Below are 20,567 nucleotides of genomic sequence, written 5' to 3'. Positions count from 1 at the left end.
TAGTTTGTTCTACATATTTACATATTAGAGCTCTCTGATCTGCTTATATGAGGTAAAAAAGTTTGCTTGCTTAATATTACATAACTATGCCTGATAAACCATAGTCTCCCATAAAATAGCTGTACAGTGCTGCAATTTGACCACAACTTTCTCTTTACTAAATAATTATGTTGGAAGTGGGGCAAGTGGAAAAAATAATCATATTAATAGAAAATATCTCATTAGTTTGTGCTTTACACAAGGGGGAAAACTTCCTTAGACAAAGCTAATTAAGCACACTAAAATATGTCACACCTTTATATATTTATAATATAATTCATATCCTTATAGGTCACAATTTAAAAATAATACTATACAGCTAATATGTTGCCATTAATAAACAGTTCAGTAAAAGAACAAATGCTTGATATATTAACCTGTTTGTGAGATGCAATGAAATGCAGAGCTGACTGTAGGATGTTTAGCATTAGCTACATTTGGATATGTATGAATGAATGAATTTCATTACAGTCACTTTGGTGTAAAAGCACTATGAACATCTGAAAAACCAAGCCGATTCCATAATCAAATTATTAGGTAAGCAAAGGTAAAGGTAAACAAAGATTGTTTAGGTCCAGTTGTTTCCTGCTCCTGCAGTTCTCAGCACAGAACAAATGCTTTGCAGCATCTCTCACTACATTGTATGGAAAGGCTCACCCATGAACTCAGAGCAATCTCAGTTTGCTGCTCAGTGGGAAGGGAGAGCTCTGCAGTTCAGGGGTTTGGCAGTACAATCCTGACACTGTTTGAACACCAGCCTGAAGGGAAATAATGTTGGTGTTTCAGGGGAAGTCTTCACTTAGTGATTATGACCTACAGCATTCATGGAAGTGCCATTTTTTGAAGAAAAATACAACACATTATAAGAAAGCTGCCTGGTGCTAAGGGACTCCTTCTAATGTCCTCTTTCCAGCTACAATCACAAATACAAACACCGAGATGGGTCTGTGTGGTGTTGCTCTTTATCTCATTAGGGTAATTATTATAGCATTAAATGAAGCTGAATTTTGCAGAAAGTGGCCAGATAAACAGAAATGGTCTGATTTTTTATACTAATGGAGTATGTGAACACTAATGTACTCAATCTTCTGCACTGTTCATTGTTGTGTGATTTATAATTAAAGACATCATATTTTCTCGTCAGACATTTTGTCATTTTCTCTCCTCCACAGAACTGTTTCCATTAATTTTATCTCAACAGATTTTAGTGTTGCACTTTCAGTAGCCCATTATTGGATCATTAATATTCCCAGCTGTATAGCTTAGTAAAACAAAAACAAGGTTTTCCTGTACACAATATAACATTTAATTACAGTATCTCATTACCAGGAATTTTGATCACAGTCGTTTTAGGATGCATTAATTTAAAGGTCAAAAATCAGTAGATGCAACTGGAAAAAACACTGAAAACTGAAAAATAATTAATCTGTTTTATAAAAAAGACTGCTGAAAAGGGCCATATAAGCTTTGTTAAGCTATATGGCTATGCCAAGTGTTGGGATCAGTTTCAGTTTTATGACCTTTAGATGAAAAACTAAGAGAGCAAGAATTAAAAAAAAAATAGTGGGATCTACTCTAAAATACTTAAAATGTGCTTTGTTGAAATTTCATGCAGAATGTCCCATCATCTCAGGAGAAAAACTTCTTTGTTTTGGGCAGTAGCTATGGTAGATGGATTGCATTTTGCTTAGCATTCTTGGACATCACACAGTTAATGGGTTTGTCCAAATCTCTGCTAATAAAGCTGAATCTTGAAATCTTGAAGCTCCTAATTTATTGCAAAGTTGTGGAACCAATCTTATTTAATCATTAGGGGTGTCTGTATGTGTATAGACAGATTTTTTTTTAACCACTGTCAAGTTAAAAATAGAGGCACGTGCTTCACAGGATGAGCACAGATCAGAGTCATTTCTCACCCCTCTCAGTTATTTTACTTTTTCTCAGTCTGAAACCTTTGCAGTCCCAGAATATCACACTGTACAGAGCTGCATTAGTCAAAACACATTTAAAAATATTCATGTACAAGTTTTTCTCCAATTTAGAAACATTCAAAACTAATTGTAGAAAGGCTCCAGCAAACTAGAAAAGGGGGAAGGTACAAAGATCAGAAGTATGGAGTGGCTACTGCATAAGAACTGTGGCTTTTGATTTTGGAAGCAGACATCTAAAGGACACTACAACAGAGGGTTATAAAATCATGAAATGATACTAAGGAAGCAAACAGGGAATTTTAATCACTGTATCTCTTGCATTGCCCATAAAATTGTAGCACTGTCTTCTGCTTGAAGCTACAAGACATGAACACATTCATACTGCAGGATTTTTATTTGCAACCTGTCTCCTTTGTGCAAAACAGTCTAAGCACAGTGTGGCTGCTCCTTCCCAAGGAATCCCCAGAAGCACCCAAAGACCCTGTGAAGGTGAGGCACTGAAGCAGCCCAGGCAGGATTCAGCAGCTGCTGTCCACCTCCCTCTCCCTGTCCCAGCAGCCCCAGCCCTGGCCACAGGAGGTACCTTGGGGACGGAGGGCAGCGCTGGCAGCCAGGGCCGCTGGCTCGGGGTGCGCGGGCAGCCGAGGGCGCGGCGCAGGTACCGCTCGTGGGTGTCACAGCAGCGCAGCACGTGCAGGGCACAGGCAATGGCATAGCCACCCCAGTTAGAGACACCTGCCAGGAGGGACACTGTGAAACCAACCTGCACCAACTGCCTGCTGAGTGCCCAGAGTGTGCCAGAGACACCTGCGTTAGAACGGAGAAAGCTGAGCCCAAGGACAATTCAGAGCATCCAGTTCAGAAGTTGGTCCGTGCTGACCATCCCTCTCTCACTGTGAATTTTATTTCATGCTGGTGTAAAACAGAATTTTAACTATAACATTCAACTTTTGAACATCAAGAACATACATTTGTCCTTGAGTGATTATTGAAAGAACTTATCTCTTTGTAAAGGGGCCATATGGCTAATTTATGCCTGATAGAGGCATACACTAAACAGAAGTTTATAAATTATGCTGAAAATTTGTATATGCACAGACATTTTAATTCCCACACAGATAATTTCTGCAGTCTTCCTTATTAATATTTGTTATTGAGTAACCTGGTCTAGTGAAAGGTTTCCTGCCCATGGCAGGGGGAGTAGGAACTGGATGATCTTCAAGGTCCTTTCCAACCCAAACCATTCTAGGATTCCATGGTTCTATGATTTTATATAATGTGTGATTTTTCAAAAATATGCAGGATTTTCCCAACTATTTTCAATTAAGTGCACTTTGTTCATGGAACATTCTCAATTTTCAGTCAGTTCTTCTGAAGCAACATGTGCTTAACTCTTCAGAAAAATGTCCATAATACAGAGATAGATCCTCAGTTTGCTGAGGATGAATTGGAAAGGGCCAATAAAAATTACTTGGAAAGACAAATGTTTACTTGTCAGTTCCATTCTCAAACATCAGCTACTCTCCCACCCCACCAAAAATCCCTTACCAGCTACAATAGTGAAATCAGCTTCAACATCACAAGCTATAATATCTCCATTTTTTATGTGCTTCTTCACAGCATCTTTTACTTTGCCCATTCCTAGTTCATTTCCTCCATCTCCAACACCTTTATAAAAGGAAAAAGACAAAATTAGTATGAACACAGCATATAACTGACAATCCCTTTAGAAAACATCCAGTTTCTTCCCCACATTTGCTGTGATAGTTCATAGCTCCATATGAGATGGTTTATCCTTTTTTATCCACAGCACCTAAAAACAGAAGACTGTGAATGAAATAGCTGAAAGAATCATCTATTACATGCCAGCCTCAAAGTTTATCATGCAATGTACACTGTACATTGCGTGCATGCAAAAGAAATCACAGTTATCAAGTGGTTGTGAACTGCAGACAGAATCAAGACAGTGAACTTTGCTTATGGAAGGCCTTACATGAGTGTTCTGTATAATGTGTTATCACAAGTACATCAGTACAAATAAAGAAAGAACATAGAAAATTAAACCCAAATCAAGCTGAGAAATCAGCCAACAATTATATGATAAAGCAAGCATAGAAAACCTTGGCTTGTTACAAGCTTTAATTAGAAAAAACCAGAATATAAATAACAATTATTGCAGAAAGACAAGCAAAAATATACATAAGGATTTGGGCAGAAGCAGGCCTGACTGCACTGCCCACCTGTTTGATACAGATCCCTAACATGCTGCAGTACACAAAGAGCCCAGTTCCATATACTATTACTATTTTCATTTTCCACAGTCACTTACCAAAAAAATAGCTAGTCTTTATTTATTTTAATTTTCTTATATACTGATGTGGGACCTTGATTTTTGTTGCACAAATATAAATACCGTATATTTGTCTTACTGCTTTTAGTGAAATCAGTGGGATCTGTGCAAATCAGGAAAATTCTAGGCAACCTGATATTCAGGACATAAAGATGTCATTTAGATACCTGGAGATGAGGGTAACATATAAACTAGCAGTTCACATAAAAGCTGGATAGTACCTCTAGTCTCTTACCAATATATTAAAAAACATACTAAAATTATTATTTCTAATTATTAATAAATTATTGTTACTATTGAGTTGGAAATTCAAATTTCTCTTTCATCTGTGAGTCTGAATGGCATCTTTTTCAATTTGAAGATTTTACAGAAAAATCCCTGACCATGTCTGTGAAACAGAACAGTGAAGAGCTCCAAGTCCTCACTGCAATGTATCAGATTTGAATTTGAAATGTGACTGTGCTCTAATGCATAGTATGTGTTATAGCAGAGAAATTACAATATTTATAATTTACACTTCAAGGCCTGAAAACTGGTAAATTTAACACTTTTAGTAACTGCATAAATATCTCATGTGTCTGTAGCAAATTTCTTCTTTAAGTGAAATGTAAAGTTATTTCTCAGCAGCAATTTTTATTTGATTCCTTAAGTCTATCCAGTCAAGCAGGGCGTAACTGAGTGACACATAGCTTACATAAAAGGATTTGCCATGGAACAGCTACTCTTTTTTGTCTGCTTTAATAATCTGCTCACATTTATTTCACCATTGGGAGTTAATGGTGCTTTCAAAAATCTCTTTATTGGTAGTACTTTTCAAACAGGTATTGCTATAATCCTGGTGCTTCTATCCTCATATAGAAATAGGGAAGCTCTACTACTTTGTAAGAATCACACACAATGTTCTGCTTTTTCTTATACTCAAAATTAAAATTCTTGCTCTTAATATTCTTTAAGAGGGCTGAGATGAATTCTTGTCCCATGAAAATAACCAACAGTTTATTTAACTGAAATATATTGCTCCATTGCTCAGGGCTTTTCCATCAGCCCTGCTTTGCTTTTCCTGCTTTGTGGGAGCCCTGTCACCAGGATGGCTGCACAATGAGTAGATCTATTGCTGTGGATGGATCCCATTTGTGTGACACTGGAAGGAAAAGAACACCCCACTGAAAAGTCTCCTCTCCCATCTGTTTTCTTCTTCTTCCACACATTGCCAGAGAACTGTACTGTAGAACTCCAGGGTGAAATTCACCTGTGCAACACAGCCATCCATACACGAGCCAGCTTTGCTGCTTTTAAAGTCAGCAGAAAGAAACACTCCCTTCACACATTCAGTTCATCTCACCCCAAGGCAGACATCTCAAATATAGATGTCTGAAAATAGGCAAGATGAGTCCTCTTCTAAAGGCCCAATTTCTTTCCAGGCAAAGGAAAAATAGTTCTGCTGGATCTTCCATGCAAGTTCCCACTGACTACATTGTTTTCTGAAACCACATTCATGAAATATGCAGGAGATATGAGTCTTCTGTGCTAAAAATCTTTTGTATGAAAGGAAAATTGTGACCCCATTTTTTCATGAAGTACTTTGGAAGGCTTTTAGTTAGCTCCTATATAAATAGCATATAGCTATGTCAGTTGTATGACAGCTGAAAAAAATACTATGTGGTTCCAGTAACATTTCTTAATCTTTTCTTTCAAACTTATGTGGAAAATGAGTCCCTTCCAAACTCAGCCTTTCATGCCTTCTTACTCTGTGAATTCCTCGAGGCTGCTCCTCACTCCCTGAGTTTTTAGGATGTCAGACCCATACAATTCAGGCATTGCTCATGCTTTGTCTGTGGTCAAACTACCAGATCAGATTTTTTTTTTTAAAAAACACAGATCCTGTTTTAAATGCAACACTTGACAGCAATTAATCAGCATGTAACAAATGTTCTAACATTTCCCCTCTCCACCTACTGACACAGTGCTTCTTGCCACAGAGCACACTATAAAAAGAATTTCTGTAGGTTGAAAACTTGATCTTTCTGGTATTCTAGCCTATAAGGTTATTCAAGTGCTCCACCCTAATTCTGTACAATATTTGCATTTATTCTGGAACTAGTCATATGCCTCCAAATTCCTACTGACCACAAAGAAAGTTGAAGACAGCCCCACCAGAGAAAAAATTTATCCTCATCAGTAGCAACACATTGCTATCAGTAATGGGAGACAAAACACAAAGGCCACAGTGACCAAGTTAAACTACACTTGGCAGAAAGACATTGAAAAACCCAACATCCAACCCAAGAAATTGTTACCCAATTAAAACAACAGACACAAAAAACTAATGTGATAAGCAAAACAAGAAATGTTAACTGGATAACAGACAATGCAAGAAAAAATTACATTGCTTTCTTACAGACACCCAGATAGTTCTTCAGAGCAGAATATCCACTTACACAAATGCCATGGGAGAACAGAGCAGATCCCTTCATTGTCCTTTAAAGCCTCTGACTTGTTAAACCCTTTTCTATGCAGAAATCTCTTTAGATAAAGTTCACAGCACTGAGATATAGCGAATCTGAATAACTGCTTTTCTTCCTTTCCACAAGCCTGTGGTATTTTTTATTAATGACATTTCATAGTATATTTGAATATTTAGAGAATTTTTGAAACAAACTACATTCTGCCGAACAGATTCAAATTCTCAGCTGGCAGAACATTCTAAACTCCAGTAAATGAATAATATACTTTGAGCTGCTGTGGGAGATATTTGAAGGGATTAGGGTATTTTTACTAAAGAAATCAGGTTGTGATGTTATGTAAGTAGCTGAAGAGATCAAATTCTTTTATCAACAACCTAAAATCAGGGACAGGAGTTGAAACTAACAGCAGCAGATGAAGCTCTGAGGCAATTGCTAGACATCTTTACAAAACAGAACTTTTCCTATGTAATACTTATAATACTTATTCAGTCAATCTTTGTCCTCTGTTGAGACTGCCAAGACAGTGCCATCTAGAGTGCTTCCTTTTGAATGTTGGAAGGTACATCTTATGAAGAGGAAAAAACCCTGAATTAAATCTAAATACAAAGTATTGCAAATTTTACAATAATAACACGTATCAGTGAAGTCCTCTGCTACACAGCTTTTAAACGATACCAATAGAGTGAAATCAGACTATGCATTATCTCTGCAGAAGCTCTCTAAATCCTGTGGAAACATTTGAAAAACAGCAAAACAGAGAAGCCAAAGTTCCCATGCTTTTGGTAGTACTTGGGAGTGAGTCCACAGCACTGTAAGAAGAAAGAAAGCTAAATCAGCAGATATGTTCTGAAGTGACAGAAATCAGTCTGGCATGGGTATTTCTAATTGATTTTAATTACTTATTTCTAATTTGATTTTAATATTTACAGAGATTATATATCTCCAAAACTCTCATTTGGGCCACACATGGTAGCAGGAAGCATTTGATTGTACAAGGATATTGTACTATGGTCTATGGTATATTTTTTCCAAACCAGATATAAATAAGTTTTCAAGAAAAAAAAGTTTGTTGCCTAAAGAGAAGAGCAGAATGTTGACCAAAGCATTCTCATTCTAAGTATTAGCAAAGGCCAGTGCTATTTTGGTGGGAAGGACAAAGCATTCCTTTCAAGATTCTTGCTGTATTCATGGATTTTGTTGGAGAAGGCACTATTTTAATAGATGCAAATATGTAATCCCTGTTTAAAGGAATGTACTGTTAAAGACAATATAAACAAAGACTATCCAGACTGCTGTTTTAACTTGGGTGCAACAATCATAAAACCAATACTCTAAAAAACAATGTTACCATCCAACAACCATTTATGTTCTATGTTGCCTTCAACACAAAAAATACAGAATAAAGTCACTATCAAAAACTGCACTTAGAGTGTGTGTACATAGACTTGTGTATAGGTAATACATCTGGGCTTGCTTTTTTTTCTTTTTCATCCTTAAATAACTTTGAAATAAAATCCTTTTTTTTCTGGCTGTGAGAATCCTTCAATAGAAACCTGTAATTTTTCTCCAGCAACAGTGTCTTCAAATCCAGTCCCAACTAACAGCTGTAGCCTGAAAGCAGCCACTCAGCACCTGCCTCCTGCTCCTCTTCAATACCAGTAGGAGTTCCTGCTCTGTGCTTCTCTTGCTTCTGAGAACATCACACAAACTCACACTTACCTGTCGTTGTGATTCCTGGAATGGTTTGTGCAGCTAAAAATAGTTCATCTATGGGATCCACGAGATGTTTAATGTTAACTTTCCTGGCATTGTAATAATTGCCATCAGCAGCCATCCCAGCACGCTCTATTGCTACCAGGTGATCAAATCTGGTTAGAGGTGAGTGAAAAAACAGAGGGAAGAAGTCAAAGCTGTGATTTTCACATGACAAATACTTCTGTTGGCTGCTTGTGCTTGGTTCTACTTTTTGACCATTTGGGATTCAAGGTAAAACTTGGACACTGTTTTGTTATTTCTGAATGTAGTTGTCTATGTGTTTTTTCCCCAAAGGTTAATTTAGGGGTTTTTAAATAGCTTTGCTGCAGCTCCCCCAAACCACATTTGCTACCAAGAAATTGAGAAGTTCCTGCAATCCTCCTAGCCAGCAATCCTTTGGGTCAGCCATCTGGCCTGGCTCTGTTTCACATTAAAGCAGACAGTATCTTCTAAAATATTAGTCTCTGTAAGTGCATTCAAAGAAAGCAAAAAAGTGGAAAATTAATGATCATCTAAATCCTTATTAGTGCAAATATATTCTCTGCTTAAAGTACATTTCTTGGCAAATATTCATCTCTTTCTAGTTAGGCAATGTTTGAGTCTTTAGATTTGGAGGATTTATTTTAAGTCCATGGCTGTTTTGGTGGTTATGAAAGTAGACAGATGTACTGCAGCTGTCCTACATTTTAAGTAGAACTATAGTACTCAGTTCTGCCACTGTATGTTAGAATTAAGTTATTTTCCTTCTGTTTCTCTGATTTTACTGTTAAGAGGTTACTAATTCTGCTGAATTACTTAATGTTCTTGTGGGTGGGTATCTACAGGGATTCCAGAGACCTTTAGCAGGTCTTTAGACCTTTACTTAAAAAAATACTTACTTCAGCCTTTTGGGACTAAGGGACCAATTTAAATATAATATGCCTGTACTTTATTTAAGCTTAGCTATAAAAGACATTTTTAAAACAACACATGAAAAATAAAGACAGTATCATGCATACTGTTACAGTACCCACTAACCCGTGGAAAGTGATGGGAATTCAATAAGTTAATGAAGCAAATACCAGGGTGAAAGACCTTTTCATTAAAGAATGCAAACTGAGGGCAACTGTATTAAAATACTTTACAAGGAAAGATCAATAAAAATGAGCAATGTAAACCTACTTCAAGGACATATAAGTTGCATGCTAATGAAATGAGCATGCAGCTACTTGGCAAATTCTCCAGTGCATTTACCCTAATCACACCATTACAAACACATGACATTTTATTAAGTCAGATCAGATTCCCTAGCTGTCAGACTAGAGCTAAAGCTCTAGAAAATGCACACATTCCACAGCACTTTCCTTAGCTCTTTCACTGACTTTGATATAATAATTTTTGATCTTCTCACTGATTTAAAAAATGGTAAAATAATATATAGTGTGTGCATATATATTTATTAATAACAGCTGAAAATATTTTAGAAACTTTCTGAAGGAAAAGAACTATTGATATATGAAGAATTGTTTATTTTTTGTACTCCAGAAGTGCATAATTGCAGAGTAATGTGGAATTCTGTACTCAGTGTATGCTCCAATAACAGTGTTTGGATTCAAAGTTTGTTCTGTGCAGTCGGTCTTAAGGATTTAATTGCAGCCATTGTGCCTTCTTAGACCATGGTCCTTATTCTTATTATAATTTTGCATAGTAGAGGTGTGACCCATTCTCAAAAACTGAATGCACATACCTAGGTCTTCCAGGATTCCCATTCTCACACAAAAACATCAAAGCTGAATTGGCATTTTCCTTTTGATAACTCAATAGAGGGATGGGCTTCTTCAGGATTCCTACAGGAAAGCAAAATGAAATTCAGATACTACATATTTTTATAACGTATCTTTGAGTAACTTAAAAAAAAAGGAAAGCAAAATTTCTAGAATAGTAAGAATTCAAGGTCTTTACACAGTTCTTGATGAGCTCCCTATATCCTTACTTTAATTTAAACTTGTTTAGATGTAAATGCTGTTAAATGGGACCTTGAAGTAGGAAAGAGGTTTACAAGAATAAGAACAGACATCCTCAATTTATCACATCCAGAATCAGTAGTCAGCTTTGTACACATTAACTTGATGCCAGCTAGGTTAACAAAATGTCATCATAGCAATGATGAGCAGAGCTTAGAGGATGAATTCTGATTCATTCTCTGGGGAAAAAATAAATGTCCTGGACTAAGTGACAGATTAAAACTGAACCAAACCTTGGCTGAGATTAGCAAGATCAAAAACTGAAAAACCTATGTCTCTTACCTAGCTGAACAGCTTCTTCAATAATCTTTTTATTCAGCTCCAGGGCTCTGTGATCGGTAACTATGGCAACCTGTTTCTCCAGGGCCTGCAGCACGGCAGCGATGGCCAGGGCCCCCGGGGGCCCGTCGTTCTCCTCGGGGGGCTGCTGGCTGTAGTGCGTGGGGAATCCCGTGGTCAGCAGCACCGAGCCCGCCTGCGACATGGCCAGGCAGGCCCCCAGCAGCTCTCCCTGCCGCCGCAGGTGCCCGATGCCCCGCTCGCCTGCACGGGAGGGTTTAAAGAGAGCAGGACACTTCAACGGGTCACTCGCCTTTTGAAGTTGCCCTCTGGGTGAAAGTACATACTTTAGTGACATAAAATGGGTTAAAAAAGTAAAAGAGAGAAGCCTCTGGTCAAGGCAGGAATTGGGGTAATTTCCTCAGGAAACCTAAGAGATCTAGGATATGAGTAATGAAGATAATGGGCCGTGCTTCCAGGTAAAGAATGTCAGCTTTTGAAAATTATTATACCTAGCTTTTCTAGGTATAAGTGTACATAGCTTTTTCTGAGAGCTTATTGCATATTGTTTCCCTTCCTTAGGCCCTCTGTTTTCCTTTGACAGTCCTGCTAGATCATATTTAGCTACTGAAGCTGGATTGCAACTCAAGCATCCCATCCCTTACAGAAGTTCTGATGCAGACTTCAGATGTATGAACTGATCCTTTGTCTCTATTTAACTCTGTCCCCTTTGGGAAGAGCTAATTCCCAAATCAATTTCACTTAATGAAATTATTAACCTCAGAAGTGAGGTTTCAGAGACATTGTAAGTTTCCTGGGGACTTCATAAACTCAGTTAATACAGTGGTATCCAGGTGACTACTAGAAGTTCTTGTAACACTTCATGTAGCAGAGAACCAGATTATCAGACCTTGAGAAATAGGTGAATATTAACAGAAGTCTCTTCTCATGGGTCAGTCCCTAAATAGGTAACACTATTATCTGGGTATGGCTTTCACTGTTCTAACACTTCCTACCCCATGTTCCTTCCTTGCTAGTACTCAAGAAAAGCATGAGTACCAGCATGATGGGCTTATAGAGGTAAGCCTTCACTGGTATTTTCCAGTCTCCTCACAGATTCATCCTTCTTGCTCCCCTGACCCCCACATTTCCCTCTTTTTGTCCTCGATTTCCCCTTTGGCATTTCTCCTTCTGTTTCTCCTAAATAACACACAGGCAATACACAGATAATGTGACAGAGAAAAAAGTTCAGAAAACTTAAAGTTAACATAAGCAGAATACAAGTCTCTGTGAAGTGGGGTATATTAACTGAGACAAAGTACTGTACTCTCCCTTAGCAATAAAATGAGCTAACTTTTAAGTTAGGAACTGTATTTCTGCAGAGCATGGCATCATGCCAAGCCAGCTCCAGAGAGTGGGAAGGAGAGGCCTTGTGAGTAAAAATAAACAGACCCAAATGTATGCACACAGCCCAAACCCAGAGCTTGGGAGTACTGGGTGTAAGCTGTTTTCCACTACTGCCTACAGAGGATTTCAGAAAATTTATGGCACACTGAGCTCAGACTTTACAGCAGCCAGAGGGGACTAGCTCAGTGTGTATTTTAGGAATGGTTGCACTACTCAGTGTGCCTTTACTTCCCTCCCTTCCTTGCACACACAGGCAGCCCCGCCACTCAACCTTCTGTGGTGACCTGGTCACTTTGGTCCATCATACAACACCTCAATGATGGATATGTCAGCAGAAATTAATATAATTCCACTGTCAGAGAGTGGTGTCTGAAAAACACATGCAACTACTGGAATTCTCTGGTAGGAGCACAGTAGGCATGAATATATGTAAAGAACTGTGCTATTTACTCCACAGGGAACACCCATGTAGCTGTTACCAGCAAGCTGAGGCACTCTGTACTTCACATACCAATTTCAGTTTTACTCAGTTCTTATTCCCTGTGGACTCTCCAGCCTGCTTCTGTGTACTTTGGGAGCATACAGTCATCAAGATCCGACACTCCATTGTCCACAATGGATTAATTTGGCCAGACTCTGATATTAACTACAGTAACAGAAAATATAAGACCTAGTTATATAAACTCACTGTATTCCATAAAGAATTCTCAAAATCCTCTTTAGATTCTTACTGTGTTCTTGAATTTAAAATATCTAAAAAGGCCAGATAGGTGGTATCTACCCCATAACAAACCCATTAAAGGGAGAAGGGTTTTGTTTATACCTGGATCTATTCCAATGAGGGTCTCTAGAGTATTTATCTTTTGGGCTGCTTCTGCTGACACAATGCTGAAATGCAGAGGCTCTCGAGAGATGCAGTGGACCTGTGGGGCTTCTCCTGAGGATCTGACATTACCTTTCTCTAGGTCGGTAATGAATGTGCAGTCAGGAGAATTGGTAAAAGCCAACGGAGCTCCTAAAATGAATGAAAAACTTCAGTTAAATGTTATTATTGCAATGTAACAAATTATAGGCATGATAAAATTTCAAAAAGCCACTTAATATAACAACAGAGTCCCTGCCTGGTGACACTTACAAAAACAGGTTATATTTTAAGTTACATTGGAGCAATTAATACACTTTGAGAAAGAAATTTACACATGTACATCTGAAATTTTTTTCACTTTTAAAAAGCTCATGTGGGTTGAGATCAGTTTTTTCCACAATGTCCTCTTTGGTCTAAACTTGAAGCAACCTAAGAATGGAACTCTGGTACCCTTCCAAAAGATCTGTTGTGATGCTTGTTTTCCCAAGTCACCATGACCTGTGATGGGGCCCTGCTCTCCTGGAGATGGCTGAACACCTGCCTGCCCATGGGAAGCAGTGAATTAATTCCCTATTTTGCTCTCTTTGCATGCATGGTTTTTGCTTTCCCTACAAAACTGTCTTTATCGCAATGCATGAGTTTTCCAGTTCTTACTTTTCCAATTCTCCCCCTGATCCATGTCTGGGGTTACACCATGGCAATTTAAACTGGCAAGGAGCAATGACAAAAGTGGACCAGTAAGCATTAGCAAAGGAAATACGAGTAGCCTCTAAAACCCTGGAGAAAAATAAGCTTCTTTAGACCTAACATAGCATAGTACCTTCCTAAACTGAAAATATTTCCTGTCTTTATACTGGCTCCAAAAGTCTGAATCTAGGTAACACTTGACTTGCCAAAATTGGTACATTGTGAGGTAAATCATAGCTGGTAGACTTAAGCAAGCAAAACTTTCTTTGTTAGGAGGGTGAAAGTGGAGAAGATGTTTCTTTACTAAGTACATATGTGCTTGGTTGGAGCTACATCTGTTGGGACTCTATGGCCAGCAGTTTAAAGCACCTGGGGAACATGGTTGTTGAAGTTTACCTCACCAAACACTGTGAGCAGACAGTTTTTTGTGACCAGGTAGCAGATTCATCTAAAGTATGGGTAAAGGTGGTGTGGCAGATTTTAAATGTCCTAGCTGAGAAAGTAGCACAGCAAGATAAAATCTATCCAAAAATTTCCTGGAATGTACTAATGACAACTGGTTTTAATATAGAAAATGGAGAAATAAATGAAAGTGAAAAGTCTGTTCCAGGCAAGGGCAGGATAGACAGCCACATGTGCAATAGATAGGAGAGACATTGGCAAATTTTTTCTCTCTTTTCCCTACAACAAGGACGCATAAGGAAGATGAATAGGTTTGCTGAAGAACCCAGGAAAGAGTAGGATTTTCAGCATCAATTTGGGACTGGAAAAAAGAGATTGTATGTAAGAAAGAGCAAGAAGACTCTTCTTAGAGCTGAACATATTAGAGCAGGTGTTGGGAGAAGTTCAGATAAATATCTATAAGAAACCACAAGGATTTTTGCAGGGAAGAGAAGGACAAAGCAGATGACTTCCCAGGGTTCTCCCAAATACATTGTCTATGATTTTTAAGCTTCTTTACGGTATTACATTTCACACTAGTGACTTAGAGAAGTATTTAATACTGTTACTATGGTTTTGTTGCATTTTCTTGCCCTTGGTGCTCATACATGCATAAATGACTGCACACAGTGCAGAAAAACTGAACAGAAAAAAAAAGTTTCACTTATGTAAAATGTGTCACATTTACTTAATTTTGGAGAAAACTAAAAGCTCAACATTCTCCATGAGACACTTCAGAACCCTTTTCCATGTCAATCAATTTGCTAGCTCTTGACAACATTTTGGAAAGATTTCTGGCTTCTCTCTTTTTATTCCTTCTTTTTATTTTTTTCTTTTTCCTTTACTATTGCTTTACTTAAATGTAGTACAAAATAATATTTTAAAAGGAAGAAGCTTAAAAATTAATGCCTTTAAACTTCTTGCTTTTTATAATGCTAAAAAAGATGTTTTGATGCTGCCAGAACTGTAGATTTAAACATTTAAAATACACAAAAGTGATGAAATTTCTGTAAGAATTTTCTTTAAAGTAGACCTGTATTTCACAACAAAAACTCTCCTGCCAAAGGTTTTTTGTTGTTTGGGGTGTTTTTTATCTTCCCCTAAAATCAAGACTTCTAATCAGCCAATTGAGTATCCTTTTTAAAAAAAGTAAAATAAAACAGAGAGAGTGAGAAAAGAGATTGAGGGATAATTAAAGAGAGTCTCCCAGCAGCACATACGGCTGTTGATAATTGCTTCTACTCCTGTTACTCCTGAAGCCCAAAACACTGGAATGTCACCAGGGTGAAGGTGAACTGGATCTCCATAGTCTGGTTTAGAAAGATCTTGTATTCCCAGCAGACCTGGAATTGACCAAAAATGAAATCATAAGTGATTCTAATTAAGCAGTAAGATAGCAAAGCTGGGGGGTGGACCCCAAACATCATTCAATGACACTGAGTTGAGAGTTCAAGAGTGTAAAGTCCCCCTAAAGTGGAGCATTTAGTTTGCCTTTGAGTGCACATCCTCAGAGCCTGAGCTGACTTGATTTCCCTTTTTTTGTACTTGATAACACCAGTAAGAATATATTTACCTTATTTCTGCAACAAAATGCAGTTTAGGCATCTATGCTGAGTTTCCAAGATAATATAAATCTTCTGGTTCAACAGAAGAACTCTATTCATAGCACTGGCAAACAAGAATAAATTATTTCAATGCAAAATGAGTTCTTTCTAGAACACATTTTCTACTGTGTTAACTTCCTACATTCTTTTGCTAGAGAAAGGATCAATCTCTCTTTTCCTCTCTGTCTTAGATAAATACATCTCACTCTTAGCTGCCTTTCATTAAATTGTCTTTTGCTTTATTCTAACACCTACTTGTAATAATCTGGGTCATTCTAAACACATGCTATCTTGCCTTGGTTTTAAATTCTTCAGATGCTTTAACATACCACTCTCTTTTCTGAAATTAGTTTATATAATCTGTATATATGTTAATTTACTGTTTTGTAATGACTTATTACTAGTTTGTCAGGCTTAGGTACTCAGATTTGTTACTCAAGTACATTACTAGAGTGTTGTGTTAACCAATGACATCTCCTTCCATGGCCTGCAGTGTGATCCTTCTGTGTGTGTAGCCAATGATTACCAAACTTCTGACAGCAGGGGGGAAATTATTGCAATCTATCTTCAGATTACAGGTGTTTGTTTGGTTTTGTTCTTTTTCAAACAGCCTCCTCTCTTAACTTTTTCATTTTTGTTCAAACTAGATTTAAAAAAACATCTTGTCATATTTCTATTCATTTTGTCTTAAGTGTTTTGCTCATTGTATGCTATTTCAGTATTTTTTAAAATAATGCAGTATTTACTTTCACATTCAACCACTAAGACACAAGATGCCTCCACACATACTTCTCCCCATGCTGTCAGTCATTGCTATCCTGTCACTGGAATCTCTGACAACAAGAAAGTATTCACATATAAATGAAACTGCACACATTTCAGAAAAATGTGATTATACTTCTTACCAAAACCAGCCCTGCCAGATAACTTATCTACATCTGACAACTATCTTTTATCTAAGAAATCTGTGTGTTCAGCTCACTCAAAACCTTCTTTTTTCTTTTTTTCTTTCTTCCTTTTTCCTTTTATATTCAGGTTTGTGACCATTAGAAAGAATTAAAACAGATTAAGTGGTGCAGGTATTTCAGTCCTACCACTTCCCATGCTTTCCCCCCTCACTTGTATAAAGTCAGGTGCATGCAGAATGAGAAATGAAAAGCACTGACCAGGGTCACCTATGTGAATTGGTGCTCCATGGGCTTCTTTTAATCCAGATGTTGCTAGCACAGCTGCTCCCAACTTGCTTTCAGGAATGGGTCTCATTGTGACTACTAAGTTGCAGTGAAACATAGAAATGCTGTTGCAAGGCACAGATGTCTGGCAGTTCAAAAGAATCCAGGGTTAGCAGGAATATTGAACAATGCTTTTAAAATGTCAGAATAAATAAAACTAAATCTTTGTGCTGCACTTGAGTTTAGAAAGACTGCATTCTAACACTCATTTTAAATCCTTTTGAAAAGAAATTCTTGGGATAAAGTATTTTTTCCTTTAAGATTCCATCATTTAGCTGCATCATATAGATCACTAAAATTTTCAACTTAATGCATTCCTTCTTTTGGTGCACACAACAAGATGAGCTCAGTATGTTGAATATTAGCTGAGAACAATGGTGTGTTCCCCCTACAGAAGGTAAAAAGCTAACAGAAAATTATGGCACACCTACAAATCTACTTAGTCTGACTCTACCCTCTGTAGTTGAATACAGAGCCCAGTAACTTGGCAGGGTCAGCAACTGCTGATGGCAGTACCCTCTTGTACAGAAACTGCATGACAGTTCCATACATACAAATAGTTCATGCCTCTACAAAGGCTCTGTGGAATTCATCATCCTCACCAACTGGGAGGCTGAGGCACCTTTTCTATTTAGAAAGCAAGCAGGTCAGCTTTTTAGGAAAAAATGTCAGATTTCTGAGTTGCAGTTGAACATAAACAAGACATCCAGAGAGCTGGAGCTGTCGACAAAACATTAATTTAAAGCCTTTATCATGATAATAATAATCACACCTGTCACTGAAGAAACAGTGTGCAGTTCTTCACAGCATTAATGTGCTATAAACTATAAAATATTCCTAATTCTGAAATTCTAGAAGCAGATACATAGTTGTATATTTTTTTTTTCTTTAAGCTTGGTAGAAAGACTCACATATGAGATATGCTTGCACTTTTGTTTTGACCAGGAGCATAGCATAGATTGTGTACTGATAACACTGAAAATAACAATAACCTTTCTCCAGTAGCACAGCATCTGAACTAAATGAAAAAGGCATGCAGATGCATACTTCAGTGTTCTTAGTATTAAAGGGTTTATTTACTGGAGACAGGAATTATTCTAAGTCTTCTGTTACCATTAAAATGTATACCACAAACTTTTTGAGCACAGTCATAATTTTCAGTGCTATGGTAGACACCTCAAGTCTTTGGGAACATCTTGTGGCCCAGAGGCCTGAGTGTGTAGTAAATGTGCAGTTTAAAGGCTCTACTGTCACAGGAAAAATCCAGAATGTGGCTGTCACACAAAAGAAACCACAATTGTCATGGTTTATAAAATGAATACTCCAACTGCAAACAGGAGCTGGTATGGAGAGCAGGACACACCTAAAGAACAGAACAGTGGTCAGAACAGTGGTGGATCACTGGGTGAAATAGAGAGAGCAAACCAGAACAGAATCCACATGAAATGGCTGCCACAGGAAACAGGGAAAGCTTTGTCATGAAAAATGAATAAAAAAGGAGATTGGCCTTACACTGAACTGAGGCTGGGAATGTTTTACCCTGTATTTTCAGCACTAGCACATGCCTTAAGTAACTGTGTAGGTACAGAAAAAAAGTTCTGATTTGAACAATATATGCACCTAATCTGAATATGGGCAAAACTCACAGGCAAAATTGCAACAAAGATTATGTGTGTGTGTGTGTGTGCATATACTTACTTTGTACATGCTTGCATTACATTTTTGCTCAATGTTTCTGATAGGAATGCCAGCTTTTTGGATTGCTTTTTCAGAAGAGAAGCTGCAGCCCAAATAAAAAGTCACCATGTCCTTGAGTTGTTCAGAATACTCCTTAAGGCTTTTCAGTGATCCAGTACAAGCTCCATGCTCATATTTTCTGTACTGTAGGCAGTCAGGTCTAGTGAAATAAGAAGTTATCACAGCTTTGTCACATTTTTTAAAAACGAGGTGAATTGGTTGAATTGACATAAACCCAGTGTGAAACCACACAATACAGCCTGCTTTATCCATTTTGTTCTTTCTGACTAATAACGAAAGAAACACAGGCAAAACCCCCAGAACATCTTATTCTGCATAAAACCAAGCTGACAGACAGAATGTTAGAGTTTGAGATTTTTTAGGTTTTATAGGTAAAGGCCCCTTATGCATATCTTGTCTCAGGCTTTCAAAAATTAGGGAGCTGGTTTAAACTTGTTTTTAGTGTTTACCATAGGAGTACATATTTCAAATTTCAGAGACTCTACAAGTATCATGCAGACACCATGACCATGTTTCTAGTAAATAAAACAAATATAAAACCCTATTATTGAATTCTGCAGGCTCAGACTGCAAAATATTTTAAAATTACACAAAATTTCACCTTTGGATTAGAGAAATAACTTGTAATACTGACAATTATCATAATATGTGGCTCAAGAATAAGATAATCAGGCTATTATACATGGTTTTCACTCAAAAGTATAACTCCAAGAAAAGAATGTTGTTCAAACTCTTCAACAGTGTAACCAGGCTGTTTCCTCAAATTCTCCTAATCACCACCAGCATTCACTTCAGAATATTGGCCAGAAGAGTTGCTCTGTAGTTACCTGATACCAGAATCACTTCTCAGGGAAGGACATTTCCAGTCACCTGGTTGACTTCTGTACAGCAGTGGCAGGGGTCCATTGTTTGCATGACAGAACTTCTCAAAGTCATCAGCCAGGGACTTGTGCAAAATCACAATATTGGCCTGTTTATAGCCTTAAATGGTGGAAGATAGGAATAGCTGGTTATTAATTCAGCTTTTTGTTCGTGAAACAATAACTTTTCTGTATCAATTTCTTTAGATGGTTTATGAATTACCTAAAGGAAATTTTTGATTCAGAACTTTGTAATTAGATCAAACTTCTTGAAATGCTTTAAAAATCATAGCTATGCCTACTCTATATGAGAAGTCATTCACAGCTAAAACAGTTGGCAAACATGGGTAGTAGCAGAATATGAAGACACCATAATTAAAAAACATTTCTATTCATTTATATATAAACATAATTTCCTTTCTAACTGTGGACATTAGAATATAGGAAATGCTCTATTGGCAAATGCTAACTCAGAGCCAAAGAAAGGCTATCACACACCACACTTTCACAATTATTTTTCACCACACCAAGATATAAATCAACCCAAAAGTAAACTCCTGGTATCTTGATGTTTTAGCACATTCTTTAAAATTTCTTGGCTAGGGAATTTTAATGTGGGCTGCAATTAAACAGATATGATTACAGCTCAGGAATAAACTCTTGACTGTCCACTGAATCTCAGTAATTTCTAATTGAAGTTCTGATTTAAATTCTTATTTAAAAAAACCCAAACTAAAACGGAACTGCTACACTTTCTTCACTTGGAAACAACTTTGATTTAAAAGGTTCTTGATTACTACTATGAAATATCTTCTAAAGGCATTAACATTTTTGCAATGAGTACCACTGAAGAAAGGTCCCATTGAGCAAAAATTTATTTTCTTAACAGTA

The 20,567-nt window shown here is 37.4% G+C and overlaps 1 protein-coding gene across 4 annotated transcripts in view; it reads right to left on the bottom strand.

Moving 5' to 3' along the window:
* DGLUCY (D-glutamate cyclase) overlaps positions 1 to 20,567 on the bottom strand; it is a 48,677-nt gene that overhangs the window by 2,912 nt on the left and 25,198 nt on the right. For all 4 annotated transcript variants that reach the window (XM_036384042.1, XM_036384044.1, XM_036384041.1 and 1 more), the window contains 10 exons: positions 19,644 to 19,797; positions 18,757 to 18,955; positions 16,993 to 17,143; positions 15,443 to 15,565; positions 13,053 to 13,244; positions 10,826 to 11,086; positions 10,267 to 10,366; positions 8,505 to 8,653; positions 3,519 to 3,638; positions 2,554 to 2,705 (listed from right to left, as the gene is read on the bottom strand). In XM_036384042.1, coding sequence (XP_036239935.1) covers positions 2,554 to 2,705; positions 3,519 to 3,638; positions 8,505 to 8,653; positions 10,267 to 10,366; positions 10,826 to 11,086; positions 13,053 to 13,244; positions 15,443 to 15,565; positions 16,993 to 17,143; positions 18,757 to 18,955; positions 19,644 to 19,797 — 1,601 coding nt within the window. The remainder of the gene's footprint in view (positions 1 to 2,553; positions 2,706 to 3,518; positions 3,639 to 8,504; positions 8,654 to 10,266; positions 10,367 to 10,825; positions 11,087 to 13,052; positions 13,245 to 15,442; positions 15,566 to 16,992; positions 17,144 to 18,756; positions 18,956 to 19,643; positions 19,798 to 20,567) is intronic.

This window comes from Molothrus ater, chromosome 6, assembly GCF_012460135.2.
Source record: "Molothrus ater isolate BHLD 08-10-18 breed brown headed cowbird chromosome 6, BPBGC_Mater_1.1, whole genome shotgun sequence".
NCBI classification, from domain to species: Eukaryota; Metazoa; Chordata; class Aves; order Passeriformes; family Icteridae; genus Molothrus; species Molothrus ater.
The sequence above is the reverse complement of the archived record's forward strand: the minus strand, read 5'-3'. Positions and strand labels throughout refer to the sequence as shown.